At 52.9% G+C, this 12,685-nt stretch overlaps 1 protein-coding gene across 3 annotated transcripts in view; it reads left to right on the forward strand.

Annotated features, from left to right (window-relative positions):
- Lmf1 (lipase maturation factor 1) overlaps positions 1-12,685 on the forward strand; it is an 81,855-nt gene that overhangs the window by 21,983 nt on the left and 47,187 nt on the right. For 2 of the 3 annotated variants that reach the window (XM_021221399.1, XM_029533155.1), the window contains one exon: positions 11,032-11,180. In XM_021221399.1, coding sequence (XP_021077058.1) covers positions 11,032-11,180 — 149 coding nt within the window. Of the gene's footprint in view, positions 1-7,393; positions 7,482-11,031; positions 11,181-12,685 lie in introns of those variants that run through there. The other variant, XM_029533156.1, reaches the window with a different exon arrangement.

A 12,685-nucleotide genomic window follows, 5' to 3' on the forward strand; every position in this document is an offset into this window, starting at 1 on the left:
ACAGGTGAGAGCTTGACACAAGTGCTTCTCTCTGATAAACACAGTGGAAGGCAGAGAGTGAGTCACACTGAACACAGGTGAGAGCTTGACACAAGTGCTTTTCTCTTCTGCCAGGGCGTTTTTAAGCACAAACTACTGAAGCTACTGGAGAAGCCCCGTTGGCAGGGGCTAGGGTGATAGCTCCATTGGCTGGATGCCTTATCTTTTAAGCATGAGGACCGAATCTGATCCCGGACCCCATGTAAAAAGCCGGCCATGGTGGAACTCATTTGTGATCCAGCCAGCTTCATGTGCTTGTCAAGCCCCAGGTCTCAGTGAGAGAATATCTCAGAAAAGAAAAGATGGCTGTGAGCTGAGGAATGATACCCAGAGCACATGGGCCTGAACAGATACACAAACACACAGAAAACCAAACCAAACAAACAAGTTTGCTGAAGCACAGGCCGACAGACTCAAAGGCATCAAGCCACCATCTCTCTCTGTCTGGCTTCGGGGATCATTGACTGGTGGCTTCAGGTGGCAGGCATGGCCAGAGTAGCTGAGGCTGTGGCCCTCCTTGGAAGATGGCATGGCCAGCGATCAGGAACCCTGAGAGGTTCCTGCAACCTGTCTTATCCCGGATGTGGGGTCAAAGGTGTGATGATCCATCCCTGAGCTTATAGCAGGACAAGGAGACTTCAAAGGCTCAGCTCCTCTGGCCTGAAAGCTGCGCCACAGCTGAGTTGCTAGAGTTCTTCCTGGCAGGGGAGTCCACGGATTTAGTACAGCAGGAAGGGCTACCTGCTCCAGGACTTGCCCATCTGACTGCTGTGTAGCTGAGAGGTTCTGGGCTGTTTTCTGTGTTACTGCTGGTAGTGTTTGAGGGCGTGTCTGCAGGAAGTGGGTACAGAGGATGGCAGGGGGCTGCCTAGGCCACCCCCGCATGGCTCTGTCAGCCTGTCCAGAGGTTTCTTGGCCCAGTGTAGCATGTGTAAGCATGGTGTAAGCATTGAGATGAGCAGAAGTATGTGTACACAGAAGTGTGTGTACAAGGGTAGTCATCTGTGATGTGGGGTCTGGGCTAAGCAGGGGCTAGGTGAGGAGCTGAGAACCCAGGAGAAATGGAGTTGTGGTTTGAGCTTCCAACGCAGGCAGTGGCCGGGTGAGCACAGGGCCAGTGGATGTGCAGTGATGCGGCAAGAGATGCCACATTGCCTAAGGCGTGAAGTCTGACTCACCAAGTGCCTTTCAGGTGCATCGATGACAGGAAAGGACACTTCTCTGTCCAACTTAGGTTCAGGGCCTGGTTCCTCTCCCCCATCCCATCTGAAAATCTCCCATCAGAGGGCTCAGCCCGTGCTCACTGAGCTCTGATGTTCCTGAGCCGGTGTGTGGTGGTGGCAAGAGCGTGTGCTTCAGCAAGGTGGCTCCTCTGAGGGGAGATGGGAGGCAGAGACAGAGGAGAGCCTACACTGGTCGGCTTCCTTCTGCTTTTGCTCTGTCTGGGCCCTGGCCTGTCTTGGCTGGTGCTGAGTGTGGGGGCGTGTCTTCCATTGCTGCTCACACTCAGTGTGTGGGGGAGTGTCTTCTGTTGCTGTTCACACTCAGTGTGTGGGGCGTGTCTTCTGTTGCTGCCCTTCATGCCAGTCCTCTCAGGTAATCCCAGGGGTATGCTTTACTAATCTCCTAATCCAATCACAGTGCTCAGTTGGAACATGGCGGGGTAGTGGGCGTCAGCTTGCCTGGGAAGTGGGCAAAGAACACCCGGAATGCTACTGCATACCCCTCTCAGAGGACAGGACAGCTGTGAGGGCTCTTGGAGGCCAGGTAACCTCTGCTCTCACCTCTCAGCCTGAACGATGATGTGCCTCTTCTCCTCCCGTGGAGGCTGAGACGGTGGCTGGAGGAGTGGGTGCTGGAGCAGAAGTGTGAGATAGGCTTGGCTCCAGAGAAGAAAGGAGACCTAGGTCAGGTGTACAGAGTGTGGGTCATGGGTGCTGGTCACTTCCTGTCTGGGTCATTTTCTTGTGAGAATTATGTCACCTGGTTCAGCTTAAATGGGATCCGTAGCTGGACATGGAGGTACATTCCTTTCATCCCAGTGCTCTGGAGGCAGAAGCTGACAGATCTCTGCATGTGGGGCCAGCCTGGCCTACAGAGCTAGGTTCAGGACAGCCAGGACTACACAGAGAAACCTTGTCACAACCCCACCCCACCCCACCCCGCCCCTGAGAAAGGGATGCTCTCACTAGTTTTCTAAAAGAAAACATTTCCAGAAATTTCTCCTGGTAGTATTAAGAATGAGCCGCCTTAGGCCGTCAAACCCTGAGCAGTGCCGTAGGGCCCCAGTGTATGGCTGCAGTGCCCACCTCTGTCCAGTTGTGCCTGCTGGGAACCAACACGCTGGACTGGTCAACTGTCCCATGTGCGGGTCTGTGGCTGGGCTGTCCTCTCCAGACTTACCCTCTAGTGTCAATGCCAGTGTCACTGTAGACCTGCGGGGGAGGGCACCGCGAGGGCTGGGCGAGGCGAGCAGCAGTGTCCACCCTGGGTTCCAAGCACAGCCCACTGGACCTCTCTGGCCTCTGACATGGAAATATGGCAGTAATATGTATTTCCGATCCACTTTCCAGGCAAGCTAACACCTCCTTAAAAAGTGTGTGAGGCTCTCCCACTTCAGCATCGAACTGGTGATGCCATTGGGGGCATTAATGTCACTGAGCAGCAGCAGTCTTGGAAGCCCATAGGAGGTACAGGGCTAGGGGTAGGGCAATTATAGAAGGTACAGGACTAGGGGTAGGGCAATTATAGAAGGTGCAGGGCTAGGGGTAGGGCAATTATAGAAGGTGCAGGGCTAGGGGTAGGGCAATTATAGAAGGTGCAGGGCTAGGGGTAGGGCAATTATAGAAGGTACAGGACTAGGGGTAGGGCAGTTGGTGGGCTCCTTCTTAAACACCCGAGACACCAGGGCAGGGAGCAGATGGAAGTTTGTCCAACCTTGTTTCTGTATTAAGACCCATACTACATGGACCTGAGCAGGTACTGCCCCTGAGATGGATGGGAGTTGAGGTCCAATCTATGGACCGTGGGCACCCCCGCCCCATGTAGTCATTTAAACCTAAACCCATTTGAACTAGATTTTAATTTCTCCCTCAGTCACATGAGCCACATTTTTAGATCTTAGAGGCCCATGTGGCCCAAGCCTTGAAGACAGTGAGTGCCGCAGGGCCATGGAGTCTGACACTCCCTTAGGACCCTGGCCTGTGGCTTTGAGGCTGGGCAGTCTGTAGCTCATTTCCACACACAGGAAACAGAAGAAAACCCAAGAAAATGTGTGCCCTTCAGCATGCTATCTATACGTTAAATATTTGGAATATATTAATCTGAAAAAAATCTGGCTAAGTCTAATTTCCGTTGAGGGGAAGCATATTTGTATTTATCCAGAGGCAATAAAGCTGCAGAGGTCACCACTGTAGACTCCGTTTCCAGGCTAGCTGGCAACACCTGCCGAGATCTAAGCAATGGGGGACACCCGGTGGCTCAGAAGTCCGGTTGTCCTAGCAACTGAACATTAACAAGCACCTGGGACCTAGGCTGCAGCAAGGGTCACCACAAGGGCATGTGGGTTATGGAGGTCACTTCCTGTTTCTCTGAGTGCCCAAGGACATCCTTAAAATGTGAATTAGCAATCTTCCAAACTTCTCAGCTTTGTCCTATGGTTGCTGGTAAGTCCGTTTCTTTCTTTTTTTTTTTTTTCTTTTCTTTCTTTTGTTCTTTCTTTTTTCTTTTTTCCTTTGTTTTTTCTTTTTTCTTTTTTCCTTTGTTTTTTCTTTTTTCTTTTTTTCCTTTGTTTTTTCTTTTTCTTTCTTTCTTTCTTTCTTTCTTTTTTGTTTTTTTACAATTTCTTGCATTTTAAGACAGGGTCCCACTCCTCTGTGGCCTTTTGACATCGAACTTAGGGCAATCCTCCTGACTCAACCTCATAAGTGCTGGCATCTGGCATGAGGAACCACAAGTGGCTTTCTTGATTACACTCACAGCATGAAGCCTGCCTGGCTTGCCCTCCATTAGTGAATTAGGGTGTGCCTCATTGCTTGTGGGGTGCTCAGCCTAAAGCAGCAGGGCCATCCGGGCTGACAGTCCTATATTTGTGCCTGTGTGTGGATTCCTGTGTAGAGCTGCATGTGCCTAGCTGGTTCTAGGGGAGGAAGAGGAGGGAGGTGGTAGGGTGAGGACCGCACACAACAGTGCTCCTTCCCTGTGGGGACAGTTCTGTCATAGATCCCTTCCAGCCCCAAGGGCAACTTAGAGTGTATAAGGTGAGTGGGGAGTGTGATAAGAAGGGACATCTCCGTGTGGCTCGATAGGTTACCTCGAGGGTGTGTCAGCTGTTATTTGGGAGTTTCTGCAAGAGGGTGATGACCCACACATGTGCAGCGCAACTGCTACTGGGGCTCCGTCTGAGACAGAAGCCATTGTGCACCCAGGCCTGCTGGCTGCAGGTCACCCTGGCTCTGCTTTCCAACTGTGGTGGTTTCCCAGCACTCCCCACTTTGGTGCCCCGGGTCTGCTGGCTTCTGTCCTCAGCACCGCTCACCTGAGGAGGCGGTGGGAGCTATGGGTTTGCATTCAGTATGGAACACATAGTGAGTTCCAAGTCAGCCCGGGCTACAGAACAAGAGAGACCCCACCTAAAAACAAGTCAAATAACATCCAAACCTTGGGTCGGGTCTCTATTATAGCCGCTACAAGACAAACCCAAATTCTCAGGAGTGAATTTTCAGAACGGTGTATGGGTAAAAGCACAAATCCAAACTTAGGTGAACTTGGAAGAATGTGGCAACGTGGGTCCTGTAGTCTGGCTCACAGAACACAGCTTCCTTCTTGTGGTCTGTGGCTGCCTGGTGTGGCAGAAAGGCAGCACAGTTACAGTCCTGGGACCCAACAGATCCACACACACACTCCCCATCACAGTTGCAGACCGTAGAGGACAGACTCTGAGGTCAGAGACACAGACGTAAGGCTTGTGGCTTTCGGGGAGGTTAGGGGTAGCTTCATCATGATGTCACTGCTTAAGTTAGTGCACCCCCAGCTTTGCTAAGCACTGCTGGGCACCATGTGGCCCATAGAGTCTCTGTTACCCGCCAGCCTTCCTTCCCATCCCATGCTAGCAGTAGAGCAAGGCAAAATTTTGCTATGCTAGCTCATAACTTCTCCTAAAATATAACCTATGAAAATTAAGGAAACTTTTAAAAGCTGTGGGCTCCCTCCAGGGCCATCATTAGAAGCCCCTGGGGTGGCAGAGGGCGGGCGGCTCGTTGCTGGAGTGACAGCCAGTCAGGAGGGAGTGCTTTGCCCCCTTCTCCCTGTTTTTAACGAAGGAGCTAATGGATTTCCTATTCCTCACGTGGATCATGCTGTCACTTTTGAAGGATCCATCTGCGCTATATTAAATTTCTCTTTCTGACTATCTGAAGTCGTTCTGACTAGCTCATGCAGCCTGGCTGCTGGCTTCTCTCTAGAGTGGCCATCTCAGGGAAGTGGCCTCAGACGCTTCAGAGCTCTCATCTTATTTGTGGCGTTAACTGACCTTTGACACAAGTAACTCTTGCCCCGCTCCAGGTGATATCTCACCGCGCCTCACACTGTATGACTCCTGCTGCCCCCCTCTAGCCCCCAGCCTGGTACCAGGCTGGCCACTGGTACCACTCCTAGGCCTTTTTTCCTCACATGGCTGATTTCATCTATGTCCTGACTGACCCTGACAGGAGTGACAGCTGGCACACCATAACATGACTCCTGTCCTGTTCGTGGTGATCTTGAGCAAGAAACAGCCTTTTGGGGTGAACTTTCCCACCTGATGAGATAGCACCCCACCAATGGGGCCTTCCGAAAGTTTCTGCCTGTTCCCTGTTCCCCATATCCTCCACCCCTTCCCAGACTGTTGGGCCCTCTGCTAACTTGACTGTACTCTGCCCTTGATTGGTCCCCGGCCTTGCATCCAGCCAGACTATGCCTACCTCTCGCCTGCCATACCTGTACATCAAGCTGGTGGTCCTGAGAGCCCACGTCCCCTCATCCCTCAAGCTGCCATTTTCCCTGGCTGATTTTAGCATCAAACTCTCTAGCTTAGCCTCTAAGCCTCTGTTAAGGCTGAGGACCCCTCATCCATGAGCCACTCAGCCAGACAGCCTCCCTGTCCAGGGCAGCTGTCCTGTATAACTGCCTGGCCTCCTTTTGCTGGCTCCTTGTGTCCCTTCATTCCAGCATTTGCCCAGCTGGCCAAGCCTCTGGATGGACGCCTGGTGTCCTTCTCCTTTCTTTGATGCCAGTGAACAGAGGAGGCAGCACCATTCGTTGGTTCTGTTTGAGAATAAATAATGTGTAGCCAAGCAAGGGGTAGGGCCCAGAAAGGTCTCTCTGCCTCGGCTTCTCCACCCTGGCAGTCTCTGGGGTCTAGAATCTTCTTATTGCCTCCACCTTACATCTGACTTCTCCTGGCTGTGTCCAGTCTGCGGACACCTGAGCCCCCTGGACAGTGTAAGGAAGGTACTCAGGCAGAGGTCCCGGGCCTGGTGACTAAATGCTCTCTGCCTCCGTTTCCTCGTGCAGTTAGTGTCTGCGCTCAGATCTTCCCTGAGTCTACAGCCTGTGAACTCTTCCTCACCCAGGCTGGGAGGAAGCTGGGATGGCTACATAACTGTCCTGGAGAGTGGCAAGCACAATGACCACTGCAGGTGGGAACAGGAGACTGGCGAGACTGGCGTACGCAGTCTTTCCTCAGACATAGCATGGAGATGTGGCTCTACCCCTGGGTGGTGTTGCATTGTTCAGCATCTAGGCTGTTTCCATATGCAACTGGGAAGATTCATGTTGAAATCTCTCTCTCTCTCTCTCTCTCTCTCTCTCTCTCTCTCTCTCTCTCCCTACCCCATCATTTCTTCTCCTTCTCTTCCACAGGTCTCTCACTCTTGAAGCATGGTATCCCTAAGTTGCCCAAACAAGCCTGACCTCACTCCCAATCCTCCTGCCTCCACCTCCAGAATACTGCAACTATAAGTGTGCACTGGATGCTCAGTCTGTGGGTGCGGTGCTCCCAGGAAGCTCTCTTTAGCAGTCTCTCTTAAACACGAGGCATTTGTTCTTCCCTGGGAATAGTTTCACACATGTACCCTGGCACATCTGATCTCATCTGTGGTATCCAGTGAGCATGCCTGCTGTGCCACCCAAGCCTTATGCCCACACCCCAAGAAACAGCTCCGAACGGAGAGCTTCTCTAAGCTGTGTTGAGAGGTTGCATGGCCCCATTCATGTCACATGTACAACTCTAGGTACAACTGGTTCAGTGCTCAGCTGTGTGACTGGAATTGAAAGGGGCGGACTGTGGAAGAGAGAAGGTTCTAGAACCAGATGTCTGTCACCACATGAAGGAAGTCTCCACAGTGCTGTCACTCAGGAACCCTCGTGAGCCTCTCCTGACAGCCACCTGGCATGCCCAACTGGTGAGACTCTGTCCCTGTTGCCTGAAGGACAAACTATGCAAGGGCAGCGCTGTCCCGAGACCTGGACAGTAGGCAAGACCCTTTCTGGCTGCCCCAGTAGAGAAGACTTAGCTCACAGGCACAGACAATGGGAGGGACGCTGTTGAGAATGCAATTGCACAAGGTTGTGTTTGTTCAGTTAGAGCCGCCTGTCTCCTGTAGAAGGCGCCGTCCCAACTCTGTCCACTGCATAAGAATTTGGTACCCTGGGCAAGAATGGCTAACCACCCACCCACCCTCACTGGGTCACTTGGCCCCTGGCAGTGTGCTAGTTATTTATTTTTTCTGGGGATTCATCTCCTGCCGTGCTGAGGAGAACAATGGCCTTCCTTGTGCACACGGTGCAGCTGCCGAGACGCCACAAATCCAGGCAAAGAAGGCGAGCAGGTGGGAGTGCAGTAGCCCTTCCCTCCTGGGTGTCTGTCACAGGCTACTGCCACCAGGCAGCCCTGGCTTCTGTCAGAAAGACCCCAGTGAGTCCCAGCCATTCCCTGAATTGGGACAAGGCAGAGACTTAAGTTGGAGACAGCTCCACGGGTCTTGACTCAGTGATGTTTATCCAAATAGGACGGGAACATCCCACACCCTCTGAAGGCCGAGGGGTGTGGGGAGACCCTCCCACACACCCTCCTTCATGTTCTAGACAGCTTGTCTTTTGTCACCCAGCCCTGCCCTGTCACGCACCCCCACCCCCAGCCCTGTCACCCTGCCTCTTGGAACTGGCATGCATCTCTGGGTTCTGCCATTGTGTATCAATCACTTTGAACGGTGTCACTCACTGCAGTTCGTGTTAAAATTCCATTCCTACGTCTGCAGATCAAGGTGGCAATTAGGCAGGCTCTAAGCTCTGGGGAATGTGTCCCCTAAAAGCTCTGAGACTGTATGTGGCATCTGTCACAGTGCCAGCTCTACCCTGCCCCAGGGCTAGCAAAGGGGTTCCAGCAGGGGTGGGCAGCTTGGTAGGTGTGATGCAAGCTGATGTTCTACTCGCTCAGTACGCAGTGGAGTGGAGTGGAGTGGAGTGGAGTGGAGTGGACTCTGGCTCCCAGATTTGTTCTCTGGGCTTCTGAGTTCTTTTACCGGCCCAGTGGAAGAGGGAGCATGTAATCTTAAGGTTCTTCCTCAAAATGGTCACAGATCATGGCTGGAGCGGAGCTTACCGGACACTTCCCTACATGGACACTACCAGCCATGAAATTCCATGGGGTAACAGGCACAGTCATGTGAAATGCATCCTAAACTAATGCAAATTATCCCCAGAGAAAAAAACCAAAGGGATTGTTATGCCAGGGGACCACCAATGTGAAAAGGAAGGCTGGGGAGGGGGTATTGCTTAGCACATTTTTCACTGCCAGCAGGACAGGATTCAGTCATGCAGTGTACAGAGGGCTACAAGCTCCTTCCCTGGGCACACAGCAGCAGAAGCAGCCAGGCTGAGGGGACCCAGAACCCATCCCATCCCAGATTTTGAAAATGGCAGTAATGCCATTAAATGGGGTCCCTGCTTCTTTTCCTGGGTTTGTCTCCTTTGGTGACACTAACCAAATGCTCAGCCTTGGAGTCCTGCCAAGAACAGGAAAGCTTGGCGCGAGAGGCCCAGCTCCGCCTGATGCACGTGGCTCTCCAGCTCAGCAAATCCCAGCTGCGTGGTCTCAGCTCAGCTTCAGCACCCACTGAAGCACGGCTCATGACCGCTTGCCTATCCACCTTAGCTCCCTGTCAGAACCAGCCCATGGCTTGTCACTTCACTTAGATGCACCCTGCTCATCAGGTGGATGGGTGGCTTCCAAGGGGACAGCCATTGAAATGAACCAACCCTAGCACAGATGGGGAGGGGACAGCAGATTCGACAGGGGAATAGCAGGAGACCCAAAGCAAAGCCGGCCTGTGGCTTATGGGGCAGTCCTTTGAGGGTGGTGTGTGAAGAGTAATGGAGGACGTGGGTACAGTAACAAGATCCTGATCGTCAGGAAGAGATTTTCTGTTTTAGAGCTATTGATGTCTATAGAACTATTGTGAAAATATACCTGGCTGCCACATCTCGACTCATTCAGGACCATCACCACATTGCATACTTCCTCAGTTTCCCCTAAGTTTTTCTTTGCTGTTCTTGCTGACCCAGGACCCCAGGTAACATTTAGTCACCACGTTTCAGCTGTCTCAGCTGATGATGCCTTCTGTCTCCCTCGGCTTTTAAGCCTTGGCAGTTTGGTGTGCTGCTCAGTGTGTGGAGCCCCCTCCATGCCCCAGCTTTTGTCTTCCCCGTGGTGAGCTGGTGTGGGTTTGGGGTGGGAGGATAGCTCCTCCCTCACCTGCTTTGACACACACTGCAAACCTTGCTGAGTTGACTTGGATCACCTGGGGAGGCCACTATAGATGGCCCTCCCCATACCGTCTGCCTGCCGAGGATGGCAACTGATGCCCAGGGCCGGTGCACTGTGCAGGGTTGTTCTGGGAAATCTGCGCCTGGTCCCGTGTCTCTGTTGAGTTGGTTGTTGGTTCTGTCAGCATGGACTCATGTGTACCTAGTTTATACTCTAGTATGACTTCATGCTAATAGCTATTGTATAAGCTTTAATTCTAAACTAACTTGTGTAGAAAAAAGCAGCATGTGTAACTCCCTGTACCTGTCCTCTACTAGAAGGTCCCCCTAATGCTGTCACTCCCTAACTGTCCCTTACTCTGTGAGGTGCCCATGTGCATAGTTAAGGGCCGTCACTGCGAATGGCTACTTGTCAGCACAAAGGGATAACACAGCCCTGCCTGGTGTCCTGGGACCTTGTGGGCAGAAAACATGCCCGGCCCCTTGGGCTGCCATTCCTCAAATGGCGAGGACAGTACCAGCAGTGGGGCTTCCTCTGCCACAGAGCTGTCCCCTCTTTCAGGCTCACCTGTGGGCTGTTCTCGTGGCATTTCCTGTGCTGAACACCCCCTGGAAGAATAGCAGGTGTCCACACACAGACATAGCTCTCTGCCCTCTCGAGGACTCACAAGTCACTCACTTGGGTTTCCTGATCCTTGGCGGCCAGCTTTGCCTGACTCATTCGACCTGGGCCCGAGTGGGATCCACCCTCCCGCAGAGTTTGTCATGTGTTGTGACTGCACCTGTACTGGCAAATATTCCTTGGGCAGGACATTCAAAGCAGTGAGTTTTCACGTAAATCTAAAAGCAAAGTCTTCCCACATGTGCCCCCTGGCAGTGTGGGCTCAGATCACGCCGCATCCCACACAAGACGGCAAGGGTCATCTGAACTTGGCAGTACAGGTCCCTCCTGTCCACAAAAGAAGGGAGGGTACCTGGAGCTGTGGCATTCCCTGGTCCCAGGCTCTGGGTCACACACTCAGAGCTCTGCATCTACATGGTGACATTTGCGTGTCTCGGTTTCATTTTAAGGACTTCTTGGTCAGGCTGAACTTGGGGGAGATTCCTTTGTCAACATTTGATCCCACTGACAAAATTTCCTCTCTGTGTCTCCTCTTGTGCCCCACCCCAACCCCCCAACCCCTGCAGGATGGGAGTCACAGCTGCTGGAAACAGGATTTCTGGGGATCTTTCTGTGCCCTCTCTGGACACTGTCCCGCCTGCCCAAGCACACCCCTACATCCCAGATTGTCCTGTGGGGCTTCCGCTGGCTGGTCTTCAGAATCATGCTTGGAGCGGTAGGTGGAACTTTCATGTCCGTGATGTGGGAATGATGTCCTCAGGACACACCTGGTAACTTGGGATGGGGGCTGCTGGGCCGGGCGGGGCTGGGCCAGCTCATCTGGATCGTGGTTACCTCCTTGATGCCCTGTACAAGCTATCCTGATGTTGGCCTGGCCCTGCCCACTGCCTCCTCCACGTCAGAGTAGCCTGTCATGAACAGACCTCTCATCAGTTGCACCAGCCATGTTCACTGTCATTTTCTGTGGGAAGCAGCCACAGCTTTGCCTTCTTGTCTGGAGGAGATCTGGGGAAGAGCCGGTCCTCTCCCACAGCGCCTTGGATGTCTCCAGGGTCATTTCAGATGAATGAAGGCCATGTGCCTTGGAGGTGTGTTGGTAACTGTTCTGCAGTGGGAGCCTCAGGTCTCACACTGGGGCAGCTTCCAGCCGCCTCCTTCTATGTCTGTCTTTTCCTTGGGTCCCCAGCCTGCTGGCTTCTAGGAGTGTCTCTCACATAAGCCAGATGTTTGCATGCTTTCTGCAGTTCAGTGTGAATATCACTTAACAGCCTGTGGTCAGTGGCCCTTGCCTGCTTCAGGGCTTCCCTACCCGAGTCTGCACACCCCCACCCCCACCCTGCTCCACCCCCAATGCCCGCTGTGCCCCTGCTGCTCTTGTATCTACTGATGCGCGTGGCTGACATTTTCAGACAGGTTATTTGAAACGTTGATGTGAGAGCCTTTGGCTTCGAGGCTATGCAGAGCACTTGATTCACGTCCTTGTTCTTCACTTCTTGCTCTTTGATGAGATCTTTATTCTTCCAGGATTATACTGCACTAGATTTCCCGTATTGCGCCTTCTTGGACATAATGTCTCTACGTGGGTCTCTTCGCTTACTTTTACATTCTCGGAGGGGACCCACCCAAGCATGCAGAGAAGTTGAGGCACATCGCAAAGCGAATCACGAGAACAGGGTGCTCACATAAGGGCAAGATTCTTCAAACCAGGGCTTCCTTCAGTCTAGAATATTCTGCATCTCTCTCAGACTGCCCAGCTCTTGACTTTCAGTCTCCTCAGGTGACCTTGTGACTCTCTGGGCGTGGCCTAGCATCAAGAGGGCAGCTGTGGTCTGATCTGGGAAGTCCCACCATTGAGACTGTCTTTTTAAGTGACTCAGGGCTGTGTCAGGTTCATAGTTAAAGCTGGCTGGGACACCATCTACACTGTGGATGAAGGCAGCCTGTTCCCAGATGAGGTACACTCCCAGAGTATGAGTACCCTCACCTTCTTCTCCACCTTCTGCTGAGTTCACCGCATAGGGTGTAGGCCTCGGTGGAGGGAGCAGCATAGGAGGGTCCCAGTTGCCTCCATGGGCACGCGCAGACAGGCACCCATGGCAGGCTAAGCCCTGCCTCCCCGCTCTCCGCAGCGTGGGACTTGGGGCAGCGTGGGACTTGGGGCAGCGTGGGACTTGGGGCAGCGTGGGACTTGGGGCAGCGTGGGACTTGGGGCAGCGTGGG

Source organism: Mus pahari, chromosome 21 (assembly GCF_900095145.1).
Source record: "Mus pahari chromosome 21, PAHARI_EIJ_v1.1, whole genome shotgun sequence".
In the NCBI taxonomy this organism is placed as follows: domain Eukaryota; kingdom Metazoa; phylum Chordata; class Mammalia; order Rodentia; family Muridae; genus Mus; species Mus pahari.